At 37.9% G+C, this 26,651-nt stretch overlaps 2 protein-coding genes and 3 long non-coding RNA genes across 5 annotated transcripts in view; 4 read left to right on the top strand and 1 right to left on the bottom strand.

The window, feature by feature from the left end:
* The first annotated feature begins 322 nt into the window (after window positions 1-322).
* On the top strand, window positions 323-1,498 carry LOC121653536. Its single transcript, XR_006012807.1, has 3 exons — window positions 323-426; window positions 995-1,132; window positions 1,404-1,498. It is a non-coding gene; the product is annotated as an uncharacterized LOC121653536 (long non-coding RNA).
* A 395-nt stretch (window positions 1,499-1,893) lies between these two features.
* LOC121653538 lies at window positions 1,894-2,591 on the top strand. The gene is made up of 3 exons (XR_006012809.1): window positions 1,894-1,994; window positions 2,160-2,191; window positions 2,379-2,591. It is a non-coding gene; the product is annotated as an uncharacterized LOC121653538 (long non-coding RNA).
* Window positions 2,592-3,161: 570 nt separating this feature from the next.
* On the top strand, window positions 3,162-18,261 carry LOC121653535 (receptor-type tyrosine-protein phosphatase C-like). Its single transcript, XM_042007085.1, has 10 exons — window positions 3,162-3,225; window positions 10,668-10,712; window positions 10,926-11,177; window positions 11,268-11,495; window positions 11,588-11,701; window positions 16,459-16,590; window positions 16,701-16,859; window positions 17,426-17,563; window positions 17,824-18,020; window positions 18,109-18,261. Exons 1-10 carry the CDS (start codon window positions 3,162-3,164, stop codon window positions 18,229-18,231), a joined length of 1,452 nt encoding a protein of 483 aa, XP_041863019.1. The 3' UTR covers window positions 18,232-18,261.
* Window positions 18,262-18,505: 244 nt separating this feature from the next.
* On the top strand, window positions 18,506-19,462 carry LOC121653496. The gene is made up of 2 exons (XR_006012797.1): window positions 18,506-18,546; window positions 18,734-19,462. It is a non-coding gene; the product is annotated as an uncharacterized LOC121653496 (long non-coding RNA).
* A 2,314-nt stretch (window positions 19,463-21,776) lies between these two features.
* The window catches only part of nek7 (NIMA-related kinase 7), a 67,480-nt gene continuing 62,605 nt past the window's right edge, over window positions 21,777-26,651 (bottom strand). Inside the window, exon 10 of the mRNA XM_042005971.1 lies at window positions 21,777-24,775. Within this exon, the coding sequence (XP_041861905.1) occupies window positions 24,662-24,775 (114 nt within the window). The 3' untranslated portion in view covers window positions 21,777-24,661. The remainder of the gene's footprint in view (window positions 24,776-26,651) is intronic.

The following is a 26,651-nucleotide window of genomic DNA, read 5'->3' as shown; positions in this document are numbered from 1 at the left end:
TTATTTCATCTTTCCGTTTCCTCAGAAAGTGGAAAAGTCTATCAGTTCATAAAACTTTCTGATGTGGAGCCCTTCACAAACTACACCTGTACTGGTCTGATCCAGCACCAAAGTGTCTCCATAAAAACTCCACGTCTCCAGTTTCAGATCTTGTGTGGTATGTTTATATTTACCTCAGTGAATTAATGATTTTATCATCACAGTCTGAAATGACAGGAGTCACATGAACTGGATTAATTCTTACTGATGTCGACTGTGTTCCAACAGATTTCACAATAACGTTCACAAAGCCTCATGGAACCAATACTTCCACTAAGCTGACATGGAAAACAACCAGTAACAACTGTGAAGGTTTTCCCCAAAACTTTACGAGGTTTAGTTATACTTATAACTGCCCTAAGCCCTCTGGTACAGGACCATGCAAAAGTAAGTGAAATGGTTTAGATTCACTATATTTAAAGCTTTTATCTACAAATGTACTTTTGCCTTTTTTGGAGATAAAATGTGTTAATATTTATTAGAGATGTGAAAATGTGGGCATTTGAATTTTAAGTGCACTTCTATCATGTTTTTAAGTCTGTGGAAGCATTTTATTTGACCTAAAACTAAACATAAAGAAATGGGTCAAAACCCAGATGTTATATTGACTCAAATTTTACATTTTTACTAAAACATAAATCAGTTACAATAAGTTTTTCCTCAGAACTGATGTGAAGCAGTTTCCTCTACAGAGACAGATGTGAACAGATTCTCAGTCTGCATGTCATGTAGTAGACAGTACATACGGACATTTTTACTATCAGGACCAGAACCAGCGGTCTACAGCAGATGTGACTCATGAGGATCTGATGGAAATGTTCTTGACGTGTAATTTTACAAACAATCCTGCTGATGTTTATGTCTGCAACTTTAACTTGAGTTTTAGAGATTTTTTTTTTTATCTGTGGTCATTAAATCCATCATAAAACAGTAAATATAAATGTTGTATTTAAAGGTATCAAACCTGATGGAGGAAAGTGTGAACTTACTGGACTGAGTCCTTACACTGATTACACATGTGAAATCCAGCCCACCTACAACAACAGGAAAGTTTCCAAACCAGAGACATTTACCTGGAAAACTGAGCCTGGAAGTAAGTGAACAAAAACATATTCAGGGAAAATTTACAAACACATTATAATGAAAATCTTTCACACGTACAGTTTCCATTGTGTGATTGTTCAGATAAATTTAATCATTTTACTCTGAATTTATATGAAACTGTGTTGGAATTACAGATGAATGTATCTCTGGTTGCTTTCCCCTTTTTGGTTTATAACCAGGTACATGTTAGTCAAGATATTTAATTAATATTCTAATCTATATGTGTGTTTTGTAATAGCCTTTTTTTCATTTTCTTACAGCACCAGGAGCTGTCACAGAACTAAAAGTGACTAATCCAGAGAATAATGTGATTAAAATATCCTGTACTCATAACACCAAAAAATTTTATGGACCTAAACGTATATACATAGCACATCTTGTTGGTGTCGGCAGCCTAACTAAAGACAGATGTGAATTTGAATTCAAAGACCTGAGTTACTCTACAACCTACACACTGGAGGTTTGTATAATAATATTTTAGTTTGACAAGAACATTAAAACTTTAAACTAAATCCTGTGACTCCTAAAGAAACATTTTCTCTTTCTAGGTGGTTCCTTTCAATGGAGTGTTAAAGAGCAAACCTGTAACACAACAAGTTCACACTCGTTGTACGTACTGATCAAATGACGATCACAAAGTAAAAATAACTTCACCCTGATGTTGACTACAAAACTCATTTTCTACACACTGTCTTGAGTCAACAAACAAACACATTAATATTTCTCTGATTTTCATTTACAGACAATGACAAAGCTTTAATTGTTTTTTTGGTTTTTATAACCATCGTCATCATCATCATCATCATCTCACTGTTTACAGCCTACATGAAGAAGCAAAAAAAGTCCAGAAAGTAAGAACATGCATTTCTTCTTATTCATCAATTCTATTGTTACATCATTAACTGTATCATATATATATATATATATATATATATATATATATATATATATGTGTGTGTGTGTGTGTGTGTGTGTGTGTGTGTGCGTTTCACCTTTTCTCACCATTTTCTCCACAGGGATGTGAACGAGGACATGGAGACTGAGGCAAGTAAGTAGGCTTCACATGTCAGTAATTGATGATCAGAGCTGTTTTAGTTTTTAGGCTGTGACCAAACGTTCAGCTGTTACCAGAAACAAATACTTAGAATTTCCTCTCTGTGGTTTTATTATTATATTCACTAATGCTGTAATATTGTAATGTGATATTTTCTGTTTGTTGTTGTTTACGTATTAAGTCTATGTTAATGCTCGACCTCCTGGATGGAGAAATCAATAAAGTCGCCGGTGAAGCAAAACCTGATGGAGCTGCAGACCAAACCATCTTTTATTTTTCTGTTCAGCTACTGAATTTTTAATCATGTAGAAGATGTTTTTCTTTTATTGCTAACACATTGTTATAAGCAGTGATTTCCAATATTATGTTTAATTTTCCTCATTTTGCTCCATGTCAGAATTTTTATTGTTTTTGGAATAAAATCCATAGCAAAGTACAAAAAAACCCACATATGACTATTGTATTGTTTCTCATATTATATTTGGGATGGTGGTTTTTTTCTTAAAGAGATTTAGCCCTGGTCAGGGTACTGAGGTGAAAAAATATTTTATTTCATTAAAATATAGCAGACCTGCACTTTTCCATCAGACTTCAGACAAGCAGGTAATAAAAATACTGTTGATTGTAGAGTCGTGGCAGCTACTATTGTAAAAGGGGTTTATCACACTAACATTTAAACCTGGACTTACAGCTTTTTTTTTTAACCCTTTTATTATTTTAGAATAAACACTGCAGTGCATTGAGATGATTTCATTACCTTGTACTGTAGGTACAGCTGAGTAAATTCATGCACAGTCTGCAGTACACTGATAAGTCAAGTTTCACACGTTTTCTAATGATTTATAAAACGAAAAAAACCTTCCTGTTATCTGTGGTTAGTACACCACTCTATAGGAGGACGTATTTGTCAGTGCATGATGTTTGTCTCTAACTTCATCACATATACTCGTCCTACCTCGTGGGTATGGCAGGCCTCTGTAGCCGCAGGCTCCTGCTGCTCTGGGCTGGATTCGCTGCTTTGGCTACTTGTAAGTAAAATCATTTAAAGTTGTTATTTAATCTAAAATCAGATCATTTTCAGAATGAGGTGCAGTAATTCTTAATAACACATTTTTTTTAGTTTTTGGAGCTAGAGAAATTCTTAAATCTGCTCGACACCACTCACTGTTTTCACCAAAATATAATTCACAAACCTAGCTTTATTTCTAGACTGATTTCTAGACAATTTATCATTTTAATTTTATTTTCTAACCATTTAATTATTTATTTCAAAACTGAACTCAACTGAATAAAGATCAGGTTAGAAACAGGGAATAATAAGTTGATGACTTATAACATGCAGGAACAAAACACATACATGTAGAATAATGAAGGTAGTATAAAAAGTTAATCATGTCCAATAAGACAGTTTTGTGGTTCTCAATGCTACATGGAAAATAGTCTGTGTAGAAGCTACCAATGAACTATAGACTAACAGACCCACACAGTCACTGCAGAAACAATTAAATAAAAACTTTTAGTCAAACATTTGAACAACAGAGTACAGATCCAACTTCAGACTACTTTTCCTGGAGGTCTTAATCAATAGTATGAAATGAAACTTTTCTTTTACGTATCTGAAGGAAATGAAATTGCGAGCTGGTCTCGTTTATGTGCTGATGCATTTTCCCGTATGTAGAACGTTACCATGAATATTGGCTGTAAAGTTGCTGTGTTCATAGTCCATGACTTCTCCTATTGATTGATTTTTGTTTATCTTTGGATGTACACACACTCACACACACACACACACAAAGCAGTTTGCAGTTGCCAATTTAAATATTACATCAAGTTAATTTTTGTTTTGGGTGCTTTAAATTGTGCATGTACAGTCAAAAAAATAACACTGAAATATATCTATATTAGGGCTGGCAAAACTAAAGCGTTAACAGCGGTAACTAACTTATGTAATTAACTAAGTTAATATTTCTTAATGCAATTAATGCATGTGCGCCATGACGAGCCCCATTCAACCGTCATTTCTTTGTTATGTCGGCGGGACGTGGAGAAGCCGGCTGGCTCTATGGATGGACTTGAGACGTCGCCACCGTGGAGAATGGAGGTGTTTTAACACACACTCTTTTCCCAGTGAGAGGGTTCCACACCCACACTTTTCCCTCCTTACTTTTTAAACTTTCGACAGCTGCGTTTTGCACCATCGTGTCTGCTCTTGTGGATCTCTGGTCGTCTCTGTTTGTGCAGTGATGGCTGAATGTGATCAGCTGATCGGCTTTTCTCTCGTTGCGTTTGTTTATGGTTCAGCTGTGTCATCACATCATTTACTCCAAAGTATTGTTTTTGCAGGACCTTCTCTAACACAGTAGTTGGCTGGTGGAAGACAGGGTTTATATTTCAGCTATGCAGGGGTGGTCCAGAAAGGTTCTGATGGATGCCAGACAGGATCACTGACCAGGAAAAAAGTGTAAAACAAAACAACAAAAAAAAAAAAATTAAAAAAAAAAAAAAAAATAAGAAAGAAAGAAGTCTAGAAAAATGTGTAAAACAAGTAGCCAATGATCTATTTTATCAACAGGTGTTTACTTTGGGTGATGCTGCTATTGGACTTTTATCACTGCTGCACAAACACTTACACTTCAATGTAAAAATGAAAAGCCTGTTTTTATCCAGATCATCAGTTTTATCAGAGTTTCTTCATCAATGTAAGCTGTTTAACTTCATTATTATTATTATTATTATTATTATTATTATTATTACCTTTATTTAATTAGGAAGAACATCATTGAGATTAAAATCTCTTTTTCAAGAGCATCTTGGCCAAGACAACATTAGGGCAATTACAAATTTAACAGACACACAAGAAAACACATTCAAAAGATTTAAAACAATAAACTAAGAAATAAAAATCATTTAATATCACTAAAATCACAAAAGCAAGCAGAACATATACAAACAGATAAAACAGCCTCCAAAGCATCCAACATTTTCTTAAAAAGCTCCAATAAGACCAGGTTATGAAGTTTCAGGTCTTTCTGTCGTTTGTTCCAGTCAAAGTGAGCAACTTACAAAAAATCCCTTTTTCCATCTCAGTTCGCATCCTCAGGACTGAGAATAACAACAACTCCTGTTAGTGGAGACTATACGGTCCTGAACTCTTCAGCTTGAGAAGAGCTGAAAGGTAGGAAGGTAGTAGACCAGCGGCAGCTTTGTATATAAGAATATGTCAGTGTCTTAGCCTTTGTAGAGACAAAGAGGTCCATCCCAACGTTCATAAATTAGGCGATGATGAGTTAGTGATCTAGTTTGTGATGAACCTCAAAGCTAAAAAATACACTGTATTCAGAGCACATAGAATCTGAGACAAGACATGCATGCATGTCACCATAATCTAAGACGGAGATAAAAGCAGAAGAAACCAGTAATTTTAGATTAAAAAAAGACTGGTTGCTTTCAGCCGAAGCTATTAATATTAGTATTAATTCTTAGAATGAACAAAACTATTATTTCTGGTAGAATATGTGCCCTTTTACCGTCATGTTTAATCTATTTGCTAATCACCAAAGAAAACAAATTTGTTTTGCTTTCAGTCCCATAATTCCCACAGAGTGTAATCAATGGTCTACACATTTTCTCCAAAAACTTTTTAAATCTGTGGTAATTTGATGAAAACTATAATATATATATATATATTCAAGACATACTGCATATTAATTAATATGGTTTTTCTTTTATGTTAAAGGTAAGGCAAGTTTATTTGCATCCAGAAGTACCAAGACTGAATTTTTCTGCTATCTGTGCTCAAGCGGATGTCATTAAAGACCTTAACCACAGTAGTTTCAGTGCTGTGGTGTGGCCAAAAAATGACTGGTAGACATAAAACAGCTATTTAGTTGTCAGGAAGTTGAGTAGCTGTTTAAAGACATCTTTATCTATAATCTTACTAAGAAAAAGGAGCCTAGATATCAGCCTGTAGCTGCTCATGAAAGATGAGTCTATTTTTTTTTTTTTTTTTCATTAGTGGCTGCGGCAGCAGTGGCTGGTTGTTAAAGGAAGACACCTGAAAGCAGAGACGTGTTTACAATCTGTAAGATATCTAAGGCCATGCATTCTGAAACATTCTTAAAAACCTGGTTGGCAGGGCGTCAAGACAGCAAGTGATGGTTTTCAGATGGCCAATGATCTCATCCAGGATTTAGGACTGACTGGAGAAAAGTGTGTCATGAAGTTCATGTCTGAGTGGACACAGAGACATATGTTCTGTCCTGGCATGGAAGCACTGACTGATTGCCTGATTTTCTGATTTTTGTCAGTAAAGATAGAAGCAAACTTATTACAGGTCCGGTTGGATAGAAGTTCTGGTGTTACTGAAACTTGAGGAATAGTTAACCTGTCAAAGGCAAAACGAACAAGGCACAAGCATTTTTGTTGTTCTTAGCAATGATGTCAGAAATGAAAGACGGTCTTGCATTTCTCAGCTCCAGATTATAAATCCTCAGTCTCTCTTTATAGATCTCATAGTGAGATCTTTATTTTCCGCCATCTGCATTCAGCTTTTTGACATTCTCGTTTTTCAGCTCTTACCAGAGTGGCATTTTTCCATGGAGCTCTCTTTTAGCCAGTGATCACTTTCACCTTGGTGGTAGCAGTGGCGTCAAAAATATCTTGTTTCCAAGAGCCAAGAAACAGAAGTCCAATTGCTTTTATTCAAGCTGTTATGATTACTATGACCCAGATGACTGAGAATCTACACCGCCATTTCTTCACTTACTTTGTCACCCCTATTTCAGTCATTTCAGTCAAACCTTTCAACCACCTGGCTACTTTATTGTGAAGATTCAGTGTTGTAATAGTTTTTTTGTCATCTACTGGACACTCAGAGCATCACAATAAAGGCACACCTTGAACAAAGGAGAACTTAACTTACTTTCCACAGCAGCAGGAAGGAGACTTACAGGCATCCTTCAAAATAATAATCTTTTACACAGCCACCCCCAAATATGCATAGCACATTTGCATTAAATTAAAAGCTGATCCACTCTTACAGTGTCCAGAACTAGGAATATCCTCCCCTAATATCCTCCCCAGGTAACATCACTGGGTCACTGGCCAGGTGAAAATGTGTCCTCTGATGTTGATGTCAGCTGACCAGGTGCATCCATCATCACTGCGGTGCACTGTGCCAATTGGCCACTGGGTTTGAGGCATATGTGGCTCCACTAACATGACAACTGCTTGATCTTGTAAGTTAAGAGAAGACTGCCATTTCTGTCTTGTCTGTAAACCCGGTTCATATTCTTTAACAAACCTGGACCAGAACTGACCCGCTGGGATTTGGGAGTGTCTCCAGTGCCATCAGCTCAACATCTCAGTTTCTGGGTACACCACTGGAGGGAGCGAACCATCAGGCCGCCCCATGAGCAAACTTTTTCGGATCACTGGGTCAGGGTCAGCTATGTCAGCAAAGACCCAGGTTTTGAGTTGAGGATGGCCTCCACCTCCAGAAGCACTGTGAGTAACACTTCCTCTGGGACAGGTTGAGCTCCAACTCATGTGTAGAGTGCATACTTGACAGACTGTATTTCTCGCTCCCATTCACCCCCAAAATGAGGAGCAGCAGGGTTGAAGTTGATATTCTGGTGGGCCATCTGTTGCTCCAGTGCTGGTACCATATTCTTGAAAGCCTCCTTCATTTCTTGCTCAGCACCTTTAAAGTTGGTTCCCTGATCTGACCACAGCTGTGCTGAAGATCCTCTCCTGATGACAAACTGTCTCAGGGCCATCAAATAGGTGTCCAAATCCATGTTCTTAAGGGGATCCAAATGACCTGCTCTGGTGGTCAAACATTTAAAAATAATGCCCCAGCATTTCTCCTGACGTCTGCTGAATTTCACTATATTTGGCCCGAAACAATCCACCCCAGTGGAATAGAAGGCTGTTTTGTGCGGAGAAGGCGGATTTATACAATGCTGGATGGCTCTGCGGAGGTCCGACGCGCACCTCTTCCAGACCTGATGTGCACCCATACTACACAGACAAATACGTGGAAGTACTCTCTTATGGTTGACAATTTGGAATAATGAGTTTCTGGATTCTCTGGATTCTCTCGCTGAATTTGTGTGGTAACCGCAATTTTTAAAAACAACACCCAGTCGATCAAGTTGATGAGAGACTGAACGAATTATTTCTTCATTTTCTTCCACAGCTAATAAAAACACTGAACCATTCTCGACTATGGATGTTTTAAAACAGAACATACGTACCGGTACTGAAGTAAACTATCAAAGAAACTCTGACCGGGTGAGTTTACCGGCCGATACCACACCTGCTGCCACCGTCACATTAGGAGGAGAAACTGCAACATGACACCAAAATGATGTGTACCTCCTACGGTCAAGTACAAGAGCACACTCACCAGCCTCAGCTATGTCGTAGCCAACTGCACGCAGACGGCGCGTGAGTATAAATCAGCCTTAAGACAAACGGCAGGAAGATCAGCCATCCTGGGAATAGAAGGCTGACCCCTCCAATGTTGACTCTCAGCACAGAAGATGGGCAACTGGATTGGATGAATCAAGGAAAACAGGGTGAAGGGGTAGGTTTAAACCTTCCAACCATCCAAGCCGGCCTCTAACTCTTATTATATTGGAGATCCAATCAAAAACGGGGGCCAAAGTGAGCAAACAACTTGATGGTGACACTGGTTTGCCTGCTGCAAGTAGCTTGTAGCCCTCAGGAAAGAACTGCTGTTAAGCTTGCTGCAGGGCTTTAATTTCAGCTTGCCCATATTCCTCCACTTTGAGTAGATTAGTGGGGGAGAGAGCTCCTTTGAGCTCTTTCACCGTGTATTCCACAAGCTCCTGCCAGGAACCGTGCCTCGTGGCATCTGGGCCATCTTCTATGAGTGATGTGGCAGTAGCTCCACAAAAGGTCATTTTAAGAAGTTCGGATTGGTCCTCTTGGTGTTCAGTGCTGGGCCTTTCAGGACAGCGGTCTGGGCTTTGCAGAAGGAAAGATGGTCCCTGGGACCACAGGTTTGGATCCTTAAGCTTTTTCAGGGTTTTACCTCTTGTTAGGATGTCTGCAGGATTTTGGTCGAATCCACATAGCACCAGCTATGTGGATCCCCCGTCAGCTATTGAATCTCCGTCACTCTTGTTCCAACGAAAACTTTGAAGTAACAGGTCTGGGAATGGAGCTACAGTAAGTGAGCACCATCCATAGTGGAGTCAGACCACTCTCTCAACATGGCAGTATAACTCATCCATCTGTTGTGGGAAGGAGGTGAACAGGCACTGCACCGGGTAAGCTGGTCACCACATAGAATATATGGGGCCTTGGAGGGTCCATTCCAGCCTTGTGTGAACAGTGTGGCAGTAGGCGCAATAGGCTTTTCCCACAGGTTTGTTCTTCCCAGAAGTTAGCTTGGGTGTGGTGACATTCATGGGAGATTTTCTGAGGCCGTGTAGGACAGTCACATGTTTGACAGGCTGACTATCAGTCCTAGTAGACTGTCAGTCCTTACTGCTCTTACTACTGACGTGGCTGTCAAAGCTCTGGCACCATGACTTATAGTTGAGCTACTCTAACAAATTGTGCAGTGTATGTGAAGTCCCTGACTGCTTAAATTGGTGTTGACAGAAATCAGCTCTCTGTTCTGCAGGAAGTTTTCTCAGGAGATGAGCTACATACGAACCATAGTTAAGTTCAGTCTGTCCCTCTGGGCTCTAGATCTGCAGCAAACCCACCAAGGACTGAATTTGAAGGGAAAACTTCTGGAATGCTGTAGTTGCCACACTTAATTTCAGGGACTTCTAATACACTGTCTATCTTTCTTAGAGCCAGCTGATGAGGCATGCCAAAGGGCTCTCATTGTGTTTGTGTATGGGGTGAATGAATTCAAGTTTGACAAACTTGCTGGGGTCTGGAAGGCTTAACTTAGGTATAGTAGGTTTGGGGCCTCTTTACTCTTGTTCTGACACAGAGGCCTAGGAAGGAGGTTAGGAGGAGGCAAGCTGGATGTATCCCTTTTGGCTACATTTAGTATGATGGAAATATACAATGTTGGTTAAGACTCTTATCAAGTTAAATAGATGGAAGGGAAGTTTTTCAAGCTTGCAGATGACCTCCAGCATGCTTCCTAACTTAGTCATTCCCGCTTCAAACACCTCAAATCAGAGCTTACCCACACCCACCTCCTCCAGCACAAGTTTTGTCCCTCAGAACCAGAACCAGACTACTCCTCCACTCATCTAGTCCAACACCACAGTGGCAGCTTGGATCACAGGTTGGAATTTCTCTGTTATTTTATGGGATGGTGATGAGAACATGTCATTAAGAAGAGTAGATGATGGACATTAATGCTGCTGAGGGACGAGCTGAGAAACGATCACATACTCTTAAGAGGGTTTTCACAAAAGTATTTACTTATATAGTCATGTTTTAATGTTTTTCTCTTGTACTTTAATCACTGAAGCAGGCAATCAAACAACTGCTGGACCATCCCCACCATCTCCACAGTGTAAGTGTTAGTTTAAATATTATGTTTTATAAATGGTTGCAGTAAATGTGTCCATCCTGTGTTTCTCTCTCTTTACAATCAAAGTATATTTACAGTAAATGTACTAAATATTTTTTTTATCTTCAGCGTCAATATGAACAAACTTTCAGATTAGAAATTTCATCAGTAAATGTATTTTAATTGACTTAAAGATTTAGTTGACTTTATGTGCAGGTTCTTACCAAGTCCAGCTCATCCCAGGTGGTTTCCAGATTAACATGATGAATTCTCCCGCTGGAAACTACATTATTACCATTACTGAAAACAACCAAGCAGTGATACAAGAAAATGTTTTTGTCTCCAATGAAACCTCAACACATGAAATCAAACATCTGAAGCCCTGTACGGAATATGAGCACAGCGTTGTCCGTGCTGATGGACAAATAACCTGCAACAGTGCTGCAAATAAAGCTAAAACACAATGGAGTAAGTACAAATACTTTCGCATTTTAATGAATTTTAATTGTTTAAAAAGATTGTAAAAATATATAATATGTGCATTATTTGTGTTTTCAGATGATGATATTAAAGACATCAGCAACACTTCTGGATATGTTTGTTACCAAAGCGCCTGGAACCTCGACTCTTCAGTGTCACCACCAAAAAATCATCGATATGAGCAAAGAGAAGATGGAAAATTCTGTTTCAGACTTGCTGATGAGGATTTTTGCTCAGATTTTAACATAAAGTTCACTCCAGAAAACTGTTATGAGACCTTTCATCACACCAGATACATTTCTGTTGGTATGTGAGAAAAAAGATAAATAGAATAAACTTTATTTTAAAGTTCACATCCTTTAGATCTGATTTCATCAAGTTTTGTTTGTTAATTTCAGATTTCATTGATCCAAATGTCATCGATCAGCATGAACCCACAGGACTTCCTGCAAAAATAGAACCAAAGTTACCTTCAAACTGTAAAAACTTCATGGTGGATTACACCTGTTCAGGTAAGTTAACATAAGACAAATAGAGACTTAACAGTAACTTTAGAAAAAGATGAACATCAGAAAAAAAATGGACACTTAGAAAATCTCATGCTCCTGAATTATAAGCAGCCTGATTAATATTTTGATGTATAAGTGGACTTGTTATGCTAACGTCAGGCTAATTTATTTTAATATGTGAGTCCACAAGTGGTGGAATTAATCAAGTATTTTTCACAAACCCCTTTATTTTATTTTATTTCGATTCTTTCAGAACAGTCAATGCTAGAAACAAGTAGAATGAGACATCTTCTGCCCTAAGCCCCGCCTCCACTTGATGCGGGCTGCCGATTATTGGTTAACTGCCCTGAGTAGTTGTCGGGAGTGCGCACTGTTTTCATCATAGACACACCTGCAGAATTCGTTAACAAACCAGAAGATTTTATACTCAATAAACAATGTCAACACAAAACATACAGCCGTACACCTCCAGCTTCTTATCTCGAACATGTAAACTCCTCTTTAAATATTGTAACACAAAGACACAGCCATCAGCAACTTCAATATCTTGATGTGCAACAATTTACATCGCATCACATAAACTGAGTGAAATGTGTAACACATATGATGTTTCACACATGCCTTAGATTGCAGATACAGATAAGATAGATTGCTTAACCCTGAGACCACATGTGGCACTGTTAGCTTGTTGACACGTGTTGGCTAAAGTTACCCCAAAAGGCAAGCGTGAGATAAACAAATCGGCAAGTCAAGGAACAAACTCAAGCAATCACATGACACTGACATACATACGAGTCATATGACCATAATATTGAAATAGCGGTCCTTTACAGCTACGCTATAGTTAGTGGTATTTCTAACCACTTCACATACACCTATTGTTTCACGTGGCTAATCAGCTGAATGTTTTTAGCCTAGTGGTTGTGTTTGTAGCATTTCCATCTACAGTGTTGATCACCAACTTTCTGGTCATCTTTACATGTGTGTTACCTGCTGGTAATGATCAGATAAAGTTAGTGTGGGTTCCTTTAATTTGATCGTTGATCAGACACTATCAAAACAAAACAGACAACTTATCGGTTTTACTTACGGCTTGTGGCTCAGGATGGGAAACGCAGTCCTTGAATATAGGAACAGAACCTTTCAGCTAAAGTCTGGTTGCAAATCCCTGTTGTACCGGTGTTCTGTCAGTTTAGCATACATTGCCAGATCAGCATATGCGTAGCGCAAACTGACAGCTACATCTGTTAGACTAGCATACGCTGTCAAACCAGTATACACTTAAGTTATTATCAGTTGTTGCTAACACCCTTTTATGTATTTAAAAGCTTAATTTAACACCACCTCCTATACAAGTGGTAATTACCTTCAAGATCTCATGCACACACCATGAAAATTCTATTCTATTCTACAATCATTTAGCAGATGCTTTTATCCAAAGTAAGAACAACACAAGCAAGAATTCAAACAAGCTGAGACGTCATAATTAAGTGGTAGTCAAACTGCTGTGAGTCCAGTTGGACCCAGGTGCTGTCATGTAGTGGTAGTGAATATAATTTTATTTATTTATTTATTTTTAGTAAGTCATTTTGTTCAAATACAAATAAGATCACAATTTCATCAAACAATATCAACTTGGTCCTAAGTGCACATAACTTATTAAGTAAAGGTTGAGCCAAAGAGCTGGACACATCTTTCTAACTTAATCTGTTGAGTAGAAGAGTTAAGCTAAGTGCAGAAATGCTCCTCAAACAACTGAGTCTTAACTTGCTCTTAAAAGTGGATAAGGCCTCTGCGGATTGGACGGAGTTTGGTAGATCGTTCCACCACCGGGGGACAACAGAGAAGAAGAGTCTAGCTACTGATTTTGCGCCACGTTGTGGTGGGAGCACTAGGCTTTTTCACTGGCAGAGCTTAACTGGCAAGAGGGAGTGTAGCTCTGGATTAAGGAGTGAAGGTAGACAGGAGCCGTTTGGGTTATTGTTTTGTAAGCCAGAAGCAGAGCTTTGAATTTGATGCGTGCTGCAACTGGAAGCCAGTGAAGAGCGATTAGCAGCGGAGTGACATGAGCTCTTTTGAGCTGGTTGAAGACCAGACGTGCTGCTGCGTTCTGGATCATCTGCAGAGGTTTAACCGAGCATGCAGGCAGGCCAGCCAGTAAGGAGTTGCAGTAGTCAATGCGTGAAATTACCAGAGCCTGGACCAGGAGCTGTGCCGTGTTTTCAATCAGGTAGGGTCTGATCCTCCTGATGTTGTAGAGAGCAACAAAATCACAACCAAAATCTGAAAGTCAACTTACTTATAAGTAACAGCCTTTACTGCAAAACAACCATTAAAAATAGTTCAAAACAGTTATCACCAAAAACAACAATTTACTTACCTTAAAAAAAAAAAAATGTCATTGTATGCTGCTTCTATTCACATGGTGGAATTATTTTACAATGTGCATGCGCACACATGTGCATAAATGCCATGTATTGTAGCGTCCAACAGGACGTGTTGATGAACGGATGAGAGTTCATCTGAGAACAGCAGTTTTATTAAACCTTCTGTTGACTGGAACCAGTGTTGGGAGTAATGTGTTACAGTAATGATATTACTTTTATGGTAACGAAGTAAAGTAATGCGTTACACTTAAAATATCGGTATCAAAATTACTTTACTAGACTACAGTAACGTGTTTTTCTGCGTTACTCGAGCCGTGTCAGTCAGTTCAGTCCAGTTTCAGTCCAAACTTGTGGTGAAAGATCCTGCTCGCTGGTCAGTGGAAGGAGTCATTCAGCAGCCGACCCGCCTAAACATACTAAGCTTTTTTCAACATTTCCTGGAGCGTAGCAGCCGGTAAGACAGAAATTAACAAGCTAGTTGCAGGGTTCATTTTTAGGAGACATGCTCCCCCTATCGACTATTGAATTGCCCAGGTTTGGAAAAATACTAGAGAAAATGATTAGTGTGATAGTGTGTCCATTTCTTCCCACAGACAGGGATATTGTTATTATGGTTTTAAAGCCATTTTGTTTACAGTATACAGTAAACACTATGCAGACAGGCGGTGATGATTGGGCTATGATGTTTGTCCATGTCTACACGGTGAATTAAGAAATGGAAAAGTGAAGTAATAAGTAGTGACATTACTTTTCAAATGCAATAACTAGTAATTTCATTACAATTTCCAGAAGTAATGAGTAAATAGTAACTAAATACTTTTTTAGAGTAACTACCCCAACACTGGCTGTAACCACGTGGAACAACCAGCCACAGCAAAAAGCACAACCAGGCAACAACATCAACCCTCCTTCTTTTCGGGGTCTCCCATCTCTCCCTTTACTTTCTGATCCAACCACATATCTGTCTTAACCCCACACACACTTAGTATTGCAGTCTGCCAAACCCATAGAACATTTGAACATTAGCAGGAACATCCCTGTAGGATCGCTACAGTATGCGACTCTGATGAGTATGAGCAGTCTTTTCGGTTAATACAACAGCTTCCACAACTCTCTGACTGGCTCCCAAAAACAAACTCCATCCATTGCTGTCTAACCATTGTTTTCTTAGGGAATTTGAACAAATGTAGCTTTCCCTCACAACCAAATAAACGTTTGTTATATGACATACAGGGCTGCCAACTCTCATGCATTGGCCATGAGACTCATGCATTTGAGTGGCTTCACATGCCCTCACGCCGTACCTCCTATTTCTCACGCTGAAATCGGGAGGTTCGGGAGGATTCCCAGTGGGCCGCATTACTCTCAGGCCGATGTCCTGGTGAAACATCATCACGTCCAGATTAGCACTCAGCTCATGGAGGCAGTTAAAGTGTGTCTCTGTTTTTATGTGCAATGGCTGACCGGGATATTTCAAATTTAACAAGAAATGGCGGGTCTGAGCACACAGCGGTGTAAGTGTATTTTCCACGTGCTGTATTCATTTTCATGCATTCTCACCACTATGATCAGCTGTTAATTAAGACCTTAAAAAGGCCAAAAGCCAGTCCAACAAGGCACATAGATCTAGAGAAATTATTGTTGTTGTGAAATTCCGTTTTTTGTCTTAGTGTCACTTCCTTTGTGTAGTTGAGTTGTTTCCTGTTTTATTCTGAAGTTTCTGTTGGTATTTTAAATAAACTACTTGCAAACCTTTTTTTTTCTTTTTTTTACATTTTGATATGACACAAAATGATTCTTATGTCTTACTGCCATGAATGTGGCAAAATTTTGGTTGGTTCAATCAAATCTCATTCCAAGGATTGTTGAAAAGGTGGCGGCCCTGTGTTTACTCTCAAAAGATGTGTCCACCACGGTGTCTCCCTCTTAACACTGAGTGGTGAAGGTGGGTGTGCTATTCTTCATGTGAACATGTACAAACTGGAGAAGATGCCCAATGACTGAGTCCCCCCCCGAGACGTCAATGAAATATCAAAGTAACAAAGAACTCTCTAAAGTTTTTTGTATTCAGTGCTATGAAAACTAAATGTAGAGACACTGGAAAACTCAAACATGTGTTTATATGATAAAAAAAACGATGCCGCTCACTTGTCTGAGTATTTAACACGATAACACTGTAACACCAAATATTACACCAAATAGCATAATATGCCCCCTTTAATAAGCATTATTTTCAATGTTCTCTCAGTTCAGTTTTATTCTTTAAATTAATTAACATTTTTATCCTAATCAAAATATTACTGTTTATAAAAACTCAGATACAAACTGAGAAACAATTAATGAAGAAATTATTTCATCTTTCGGTTTCCTCAGAAAGTGGAAAAGTCTATCAGTCCATAAAACTTTCTGATATGGAGCCCTTCACAAACTACACCTGTACTGGTCTGATCCAGCACCAAAGTGTCTCCATAGAAACTCCACGTCTCCAGTTTCAGATCATGTGTGGTATGTTTATATTTACCTCAGTGAATTAATGATTTTATCATCACAGTCTGAAATGACAGGAGTCACATGAACTGGATTAATTGTTACTGATGTCGGCTGTGTTCCAACAGATCTCACAATAACGTTCACAAAGCCTCATGGAACCAATACTTCCACTGAGCTGACATGGAAAACAACCAGTAACAACTGTGAAGGTTTTCCCCAAAACTTTACGAGGTTTAGTTATACTTCTAACTGCCCTAAGCCCTCTGGTACAGAACCATGCAAAAGTAAGTAAAATGGTTTAGATTCACTATATTTAAAGCTTTTATCTACAAATGTAGTTTTGATTTTCTTGGAGATAAAATGTGTTAATATTTATTAGAGATGTGAAAATGTGGGCATTTGAATTTTAAGTGCACTTCTATCATGTTTTTAAGTCTGTGGAAGCATTTTATTTGACCTAAAAATAAAGAAATGGGTCAAAACCCAGATGATATATTGACTCAAATCTTGTTTTACATTATTACTAAAACACAAATCAGTTACAATAAGTTTTTCCTCAGAACTGCTGTGAAGCAGTTTCCTCTACAGAGACAGATGTGAACAGATTCTCAGTCTGCATGTCATGTAGTAGACAGTACATACGGACATTTTTACTATCAGGACCAGAACCAGCGGTCTACAGCAGATGTGACTCATGAGGATCTGATGGAAATGTTCTTGACGTGTAATTTTACAACCAATCCTGCTGATGTTTATTTCTGCAACTTTAACTTGAGATTTAGAGATTTTGTTTTTATCTGTGGTCATTAAATCCATCATAAAACAGTAAATATAAATGATGTATTTAAAGGTATCAAACCTGATGGAGGAAAGTGTGAACTTACTGGACTGAGTCCTTACACTGATTACACATGTGAAATCCAGCCCACCTACAACAACAGGAAAGTTTCCAAACCAGAGACATTTACCTGGAAAACTGAGCCTGGAAGTAAGTGAACAAAAACATATTCAGGGAAAATTTACAAACACATTATAATGAAAATATTTCACACGTACAGTTTCCATTGTGTGATTGTTCAGATAAATTTAATCATTTTACTCTGAATTTATATTAAACTGTGTTAAAATAACATATGTATGTCTCTGTTTGCTTTCTTGTTTATAATCAGGTGCATGTTAGTCAAGATATTTAATTCAAATTTCAGTATGTATGTGTGTTTTGTAATTGCCTTTTTAATTTTCTTACAGCACCAGATGCTGTTTACTACCCATATGTGAATTATCCAGAGAATAATGTGATTAAAATATCCTGTACTGAACCCGATAAATTTTATGGACCTGAACGTATATACATAGCACATCTTGTTGGTGTCGGCAGCCTAACTGAAGACGAATGTGAATTTGAATTCAAAGACCTGAGTTACTCTACAACCTACACACTGGAGGTTTGTATAATAATATTTTAGTTTGACAAGAACATTAAAACTTTAAACTAAATCCTGTGATTCCTAAAGAAACATTTTCTCTTTCTAGGTGGTTGCTTTCAATGGAGTGTTAAGGAGCAAACCTGCAACACAACAAGTTCACACTCTCTCAAGTAAAAATAACTTCACCCTGATGTTGACTACAAAACTCAGTTTCTACTCACTGTCTTGAGTCAACAAACCAACGCGTTAATATTTCTCTGACTTTTGTTTACAGACGGTAACATATCTGTGATTGTTTTTTTGGTTATTCTAACCATCATCGTCATCATCATCATCATCTCACTGTGTACGGCTCGCATGACAAAGCAAAAAATAATCAAAGTAAAGAACATGCATTTCTTCTTATTCAGCAATTTTATTGTTACATCATTAACTGTATCATATCTGATATATATATATATACACACACATTGTGTGTTTCATTGTGTGTTTTCTTACCATTTTCTCCACAGGGATGTGAACGAGGACATGGAGACTGAGGCAAGTAAGTAGGCTTCACATGTCAGTAATTGATGATCGGAGCTGTTTTAGTTTTTAGGTTGTGACCAAACGTTCAGCTGTTACCAGAAACAAATACTTAGAATTTCCTCTCTGTGGTTTTATTGTTATATTCACTAATGCTGTAATATTGTAATGTGATGTTTTCTGTTTGTTGTTGTTTACGTATTAAGTCTATGTTAATGCTCGACCTCCTGGATGGAGAAATCAATAAAGTCGCCGGTGAAGCAAAACCTGATGGAGCTGCAGACCAAACCATCTTTTATTTTTCTGTTCAGCTACTGAATTTTTAATCATGTAGAACTTTTTTTTGTTGTTGCTTTTATTGCTAACACATTGTTATGAGCAGTGATTTCCAATATTATGTTTAATTTTCCTCATTTTTTATTTGCTAATTGTCTTTGTGCACATAGCACCATATTACATATCCTGTTTACTCAGGCTGAGAATCTGGACAGGCAAGGCAGGGCAACTTTATTTATAAAGTGCATTTTTAAACAAGAAATTGGTGGCCAGTGCACTGAACAAATAAAAACACACAAAGGCACACGCAACACGTAAAACATTCAGAGAAATAAAACCACAAAACATAAAACAAGGTTAACCAGAGGCAGTTCCAGTCTTTAAGGAAACCCTGGACTGAGCCCAGACTGGATGTAAATTCAAAGAAGAAGCAAAGATTTTTGTAATATAAAAAAGGTGTTACAGTAGACTATAGATAGCAGGACACAGACTGTAGAGAGTCTATAAAAGAATTTTATGTCCAGATCCAGGCATGTTTAAACAGAGCAATGTTCATCTAATGCATAATGAAGTATAACGTAAAATCTAATGTTAGATCTAATATCTAATGCTTTCTGTTTTTGAAAATTGCATTTGAAGTAAAAGAAAATCTCTCTTCACCTGCTCCTAATGTTTTCCCTTCTTTTTTTCTTCCCCTGAATGCTCTCTCTTTTCTCTTCACTTGTTCTGTGTCTCTCCTTCCACTACAGAGCTACCAAAAAGACAAAACATGTTTAACATTAAACTGTTCAACAACTATGAAGCATTCAGCCGTCCTGGCTTTCTAGAGCAGTGGTTCTCAAAAGAGGAGTACTGTGGAGTACTTCAGGAGGTACTTGGGAGAAGTAAAATAGAATAAAAATCTTGAGGTGTAAAATAATGAGGTATAAAATCAATTCAAAATCAGATCCCTCATGAGTCACATCTGCTGTAGACCACTGGTTCTGGTCCTGATAGTAAAACTGTCCGTATGTACTGTCTACTACATGACATGCAGACTGAGCATCTGTTCACATCTGTCTCTGTAGAGGAAACTGCTTCACATCAGTTCTGAGGAAAAACTTATTGTAACTGATTTGTGTTTTAGTAATAATGTAAAACGAGATTTGACTCAATATGCATCCTGGATTTAATGCATGTTTCTGCCCCCTTTTTAAATTTGTGGAAGCGTTTTAATCTTTTTTCTTAATCCATCGACTTATTGAAACACATCATTTCCTGGTGTCAGACTTACGTGTTTCAATAAGTCGATGGATTTTTGCTCTTAGTGTAAAACTGTTATGAAAATTTGCTTAGTAATAACTGTTCATTAACAAAATAGCATTAAGATTTAATAGTTTATCAGGGATCTCCAACTCCGGTCCGCTTGAGCTACTGTTCTGCAGGTTTTTAATTCTACCCTGATGCAACACACCTGACTGAAATCCCTGGGTCATTAGCAGGCTTGTGCAGAGGTGTGTTGTAGTAGGAGACATGAGCGCGACGTCTGAGTGCGGCCGTTTACGTCGTAGCTGAGGCTGGTATGGCAAGCCAAAGGGGTCATAATTCCCCACTCTATTGGCACATTTGTAATAAAAACAGCGTAAAATACGCCACTTTGTGGCTAAAATGTATTTTACGCTGTTTTTATTACAAACACGCCAATAGAGTGGCAAATTATGACCCCTTTGGCTTGCCATAGCCTGGAGAGTTTGCTTTCGCACTCGAGCGTAGGGGGTGCGCGTTTTGGTGTTGTTGCATTTTCTCCTCTTAATCTGAAGGTGGCAGCAGGGGTGGTATCGGCCCGTAAACTCACCTGTTCGGAGTTCTTTTGATGGTTCACTTCAGTTCAATATTTTCAGTTTTCAAACAACAATGGCGTCCAGTATGGTTCAGTGTCTTTACTAGCTTGTGGAAGATAACTAAGAAATAATTCGATCAGCTTTCATCAACTTGATCCACTGGTTATTGTATTTAAAAACGGTGGTCACCACACAAATTCAGCAAGAAGATCCAGATATCCCTCAACACGTGATCCCAAACTGACCAATCACAAGGAGTACCTCTGCATAATCGTCTGTGAAGCAGGGGTGCGTGTCGAGCCTCTGTGGAGCTACGCCGAGCCTACAACGGCTAAATCTGCCTTAAAACCTGCAGGACAGTAGCTCACGAGGACCAGAGTTGGAAACCCCTGGTTTAGACTATAAATAATCTATTAAGATTTCTTTACTATGGGTTTCTTTGTGTAGCATTGTTTTCAAAAACCAGCTTTTCAAAGAAATTTGACATCTGAACAAAATTTTAATTAATCTGAAATATAATAATATATTTATGAAAATTAATTATTCTAATAAAAAAATACACAATTTAATTTACAAATATTTTACCCCCCCAAAAAAAGGCAAAAAAAAGAAAAACTGTCACTATCCAGATTTACCCCTCCGCTCACCTGATAGTAGCTCAAATAGCACCCTTTTATGTTGAATAAGTAGAGGTGTCCACACATCTGACTGGTTCTTTACTCAGGGTATAATATTTTTAAAATAACATTCTAATAAAATAAACATGACTTGCATATGCAAATGAGATTACCTGACTAGTTCTTAAATCTAAAGAATGTTTATTTTTAGAAGCCACTAAATTGAAGTTACACATCTATATCAACTATTTTGCTGTTAAACCTGAATAAAAACGGAAAAAAAAAAAATTTTTTTTTCATTGACATAGTCCTGAACAACCAGAGTGGTAACGTAGGTCTGCAAGTGCACAATATTATCTTGGATTAGAATTTGGGAATGTTCCTTTTTGGCCTGTGAGATTTTAGTTTGTGAGGTTAGTTTATTTTTGAGGAAACGTAGTCACAACTTGGCACATAGACAATAAAAGGTTGTTCTGATTTATATATTTTTAGATGAGATGTGACCGGGTTAGAGCTTCAAACACTCATGTCCAAACCAAAGTTCAAAGCTTTATTACATTTAGTTGTCATACAGAGTATTTGTAATACGGGCATTTATCTTTTTATGAAATGTTGAGAAAGCAAATCAAGATGCCAAAACAATAAATATTTGATTGTAAATATATTTACTTTCTGGACACTTCAATACCAACATTAGCAGGCATGCAAACACAGTAAAGCTAAAAGGCTGAGACATGAAGCATTCATTACATTACAGAACAAGAAGAAAAAACAAAAGATGAAGCGAAAAAAATTAAACAGCCATAATCCTTAAAGTGACTTAGCTCTGTGTGTATTAAACATTCCCTCTGTAAGGTTTTAAAAAATAAAGTAAATTTTCTTATGCAAAGAGAAAACTTTTTTCCCTAAAAATATGGTGCTTTGGTTTTATAGACCACCCATGATTCACTTTTACCAATATTAATTCAACAGGAACTTTAATTAAATATTCTTAAAGGAAACTATTGGTGGATGCCTCCTGAAGACACTGGAGGTTCTACTGTAGTATTTTACTCTTTTACTGTACTGTATTTGGAAGTCCTATACAGCGTCAAAACTAAAATCTCTAAAAAGTGCTTTAAAGCAACAGCTCCCAGACAAAATAACAATACTGCAATGTGTTGGTGCTATACACACATTCCTCTTTAGAAAGCATTGATAACACATTATCTGCTCTGTAACTAAAGATAAAAAATAAAGCATGGTTTTTGCTTTGGCAGAGTAAAAGGTGAAATAAAGGAGGGAAATCCAACAGAAAAGGCAAACATTTGCCATAAATCTCTGTAAATAACACATCAAAATATTCTTTTAACCAAAGAAAATAATCATTTACATTTAATTTTTTTAAGTATTGATTCTGTATGAAGCATGTTAACAGTATTAGATTAAAAAAAAGGGCTTAATGTTTAAACAAAGGGTTAACAGGCTATTAGATAATGTAAAGTCTAATATAGTGTGGTACCAATCACTGTTATGTGTCATACCTTTAATGTGGTATTAATAATGTCATGAAAAGAATCTGTGATAATTAGTGTGGATCATTCATGAACCACTAGTGTAAACCTTTCCACTGTTAACAGTTCAGTGGGATCTTTTCTTCATTGACCTGTACAGTATAGCACAATTATAGTCTCTTATTTTCCCTTTCCAATACAAGCTTTACTGTACTAGTCATAGAATACACTCTTCTGTAGGTATAAATGTCCTCGGACAGCAGAGGACATCAGTTAGATATCACTGTGGTGTACTCCTAGCATGGACGGCTACACAAGGAAGGATCTGCTCTCTCTTATTGGTTACTTAAAACACATACGCAGCAACTAACACTGCAACAGTAATAAGGCTGTTTAAGGTTAAACTGCCCTTCCAATGGGTAAAATGCTTCCACTGCACCGTGATAGAGAGCTGCGTTTTATTTTCTTTATTTTTCATTGTGTGATTTTTGACACCCTAAGCAACATCAGACTTGGTAACAACTGTATATCCTTGTTAAACTGAACGAAGGAGGCATTATTTGGGGTTCTAAAGTAAACAGTATAAAATTGCTTCGTTACAGTTTCCATGTCTATAAGGCTGTCAAACAGACAATTAGAAGTTTTCGGACCATACGAATTTGTCAAAATGATTAAAATGCAGTGTTGTGGAGACATTTTTCCAAATTCTTGCCATGAGTATGTTCCTAGTCCATCCTTTAACAGTTTAAAGCCTGACCCAAGGAAAACTGGGGAGAAAATTGTCATTTTTTTTAACTGAAGTCTTTATTTGGCCCTTTAATAATGTTAAAAAAATGAAAAAAAAATTTAAAGTAATTGGTATAATTACTGTGTGACATGTTAAAATTATTGTGGTGCATTACTGTATTTTTATTGTATCAACCAGGGAGCAGAGGACACGTATTAGATTGTGTACAACAGGGTTTTAAGGTAAGTTTTTACCATAAAGTGATGCAAAAGGTCTCAGAAACTGTGTAATATCAAATATCATACAGGGTTAAATAACCCCTCCTTTTTCTGATACATTCATTAGACATGATCACCTTACCAGCCCTCCAGTAAAAAGTGCAACACAACACCTCAATCATCAATAACCATTTTCATCTCAGATTTGCTGTTGCAGAGTAAACACCTCTTCACTTAAACATATGCTAAAGGTTTTCACTTGCTAACTAAATTTATATGATCTGTGACACAGTAAAAGTCAACAAGGCCAAATAAATAATTGTCAAATTGATTACAATTATGGACTTTTTTTCCCCAAGTTACTCTGCTTAAATTCATACATTTTTAATGAGATAAAAATCTAAGGAAATAATTTGTTGCTGATACTAGGGGAAAAAAAAGAAAAATCACTGTGAACATTAGAAGTTTTGGGTGTCAGCTAGGGTTGTTAGGCTTCAGATAATGAGTAATAAAACAGAATAGCAGAGAGTAGAGGCATGGACACGTGTGCCCATTGTTTGAGGGCTATACTTTGCTTTTTTGGTACAATACTACTGACTGTCCAAAAAATTGTTAGATACTTGTAAAATCTATCAACAAAGTCACTAATTGAGGTAAAGAAAGATTGGCTGAAGTGTGACATTCACCACTGTGAGAATACAGGTCAACCATACAAGCTGAGAAATAAAAAAAAATAAAATAAAATAAAATCCAAATCCCAAAACGGAAAACGGAGCATACAAATGTATATCTGGATAGCTGAATATTCAGGTTCAGCCTTTGTGCCAGTCATTTTACAGACTGTAAACAATAGAAATCAGTTTCATGTACCAATTATAAGGAGAAGCTAAACAAAAATGCTTAAAGATGTGTTACAAGTCCAGCATGGAAAGCAAGCGGGAACATGGGGGGTTCTCCAAGGCAGAGAGTGTGTAACTCTGGGCTTAGCTGCTCTGCTGTGTCACATTCTGCATGTGTTTGGCAATGTGATACACGTAGCCGATGTCTGGCCTCTTCTCTGGATCAGGGTTGATGCACATATCTACCAGGTTCCTCAGCTGATGAAAGGGGCAGGGGGATGTTGGGAGGCAAAGAGAGAAATCATACAGTTAGTGATACTGGACTTTCACCAAACTAAGCAGATCCCGAGAAAGGAACAATCATCTTGTGGGTGACCTCGTTCCAATGTAGCTGTGACAAAGCAACGGGTCACCATGATGGCTGATCGCTTATTGGTCTGCTAACTCCATTTTCACCTGAGCCCACACACAAACAAGCACACCTAAGCTGCCAGCCCCACTACCACCAAGAGACAGCAGTTATGCTGGAAGCTGAGCATATCAGCTGATAGACAGGCTTGCAGGCGGAAAAGCCACTGCCATCATTTAAAAAAAAAAAAAAAAAAAAAAGATATAATGCAAGATGGAGGGGGAAAAAGAAAACATCTACACAAGGTCGCTATGGTAACTGTCTGCCGAATTCCTGGCCGCTGTTGCGTGGCACTGGCTTCTCATCAGCCAGTGTTTTTAGATGTGTGTGTGTGTGTGTGAGAGAGAGAGAGAGAGAGGGAGAGAGAGAAAGATGCAAATTCAGACAGTCTGAGAATTAGTCGCACAGAATGGAGATGGGGGAGCACAGAGATGCAGATATGTAAAATATTCATGCACTTCTTTGCATGGCGAGTTGGGTGGGGGAGTATCAGGTGGAGGGGGGTTGTGGAGGGTAGGAGCTAGCGAATGAAGGTTTGGGAGGGGAGCATAGTCGGAGATGGTTAAATGACACAACAAAGATGAGCAGCTGACAGTTTGCTGCCGATCCTTCAGGAGCATTGTTTACATCCAGACAGGCGCTGCAGGCACCCCCCCTCATCTCCATCTCTCCATCGCCCTGTCTCTCGCTCTATCATTCCCGCTCTCTTTCGCTTTGTCTTCCTTTCTCCTGGATGCGGGTGACATGTGGGGTAACGTTGAAGCTTAGCGTGGTGTGTGTGTGTGTTTGTGTGTGTGTGGAAACAGAGCTCTTGTAACAAATATACACTTGCACATTTTTTCTTGCAAGTACATAAACACACAGACACCACAGAGGCTTGAAACGCCTCACAATTAGCCTTTACCGGCCTAATGGAGTAAATATTGTGGTATAAGAAAAGTCTTTCTAAGCAAAATTTGCTTTTGAACAGAGAAACAGGAATAAGGATCCAATTCAATTTCACTACAGTGAACATCAGTATGCAGATTCACTGACTGGAGAGTGGAAAGCATGAACATAAGCCTTGAATTTTTATGGGCATTACTGATTAATTTCATTAAGCCCAAGAGATAATAAATATAACAGAATGATAACTTTATGTTTGCAGTGATAAGATATTGATTCACATCTTTTTACCTTTCCTGTGCAATGTGCTTTTGCAGAATTTTGCAATTAAACTGCAAAAATGATACAAAAATAATTCCTCAAGTTCAGTTTGGTTTGTGGACTTAAAAGGAAAATATCAGCTGCAAACACAAGCTACTGGATATAGCTGTAGTTCTATGAGTATATGGGGAGGAAATGGAGTGAGTCCACACATGGGCTGGCAGAGCTTTGAGAAAGCCATTTCAAATTTTAGAAATATATAAAAAGAATGACACAACATCCCTTTGATTTATAGTTAAATTTCCACACAGAATGCAGAGCTACACTGTGTCTAATGTACACTACACCTAGCCTCTTTAGTGATCAGCATCATGACTTTAATAAAGGTTAGCTATGGTGTAATGTCTTTAAAATTAAAATCATTTAATAATGACTGTTCAGCTGTGGACTTGACCCTCAGGCTCTTAAGCAACAGGATGCTAGATTTATATTATTCAAACTTAATAATAATGAAAAAAACTTTTGTGACTCAAATTTCTTTGACAAACTTTTTTTTGGTACAACACATTAATGATGAAA

The sequence above is a fragment of the Melanotaenia boesemani genome, chromosome 14, assembly GCF_017639745.1.
Source record: "Melanotaenia boesemani isolate fMelBoe1 chromosome 14, fMelBoe1.pri, whole genome shotgun sequence".
In the NCBI taxonomy this organism is placed as follows: domain Eukaryota; kingdom Metazoa; phylum Chordata; class Actinopteri; order Atheriniformes; family Melanotaeniidae; genus Melanotaenia; species Melanotaenia boesemani.
This window is presented reverse-complemented; position numbering and strand designations above follow the sequence as displayed.

Bases quoted from the DNA above. Each gene is read 5' to 3' on its own strand.
- LOC121653535 (XM_042007085.1), top strand. From the start codon at position 3,162: ATGGCAGGCCTCTGTAGCCGCAGGCTCCTGCTGCTCTGGGCTGGATTC. The intron at 11,702-16,458 runs GTAAGTTAACAT...CGGTTTCCTCAG, and splicing joins GGTGGATTACACCTGTTCAG to AAAGTGGAAAAGTCTATCAG. The intron at 16,860-17,425 runs GTAAGTAAAATG...ATGTATTTAAAG, and splicing joins TGGTACAGAACCATGCAAAA to GTATCAAACCTGATGGAGGA.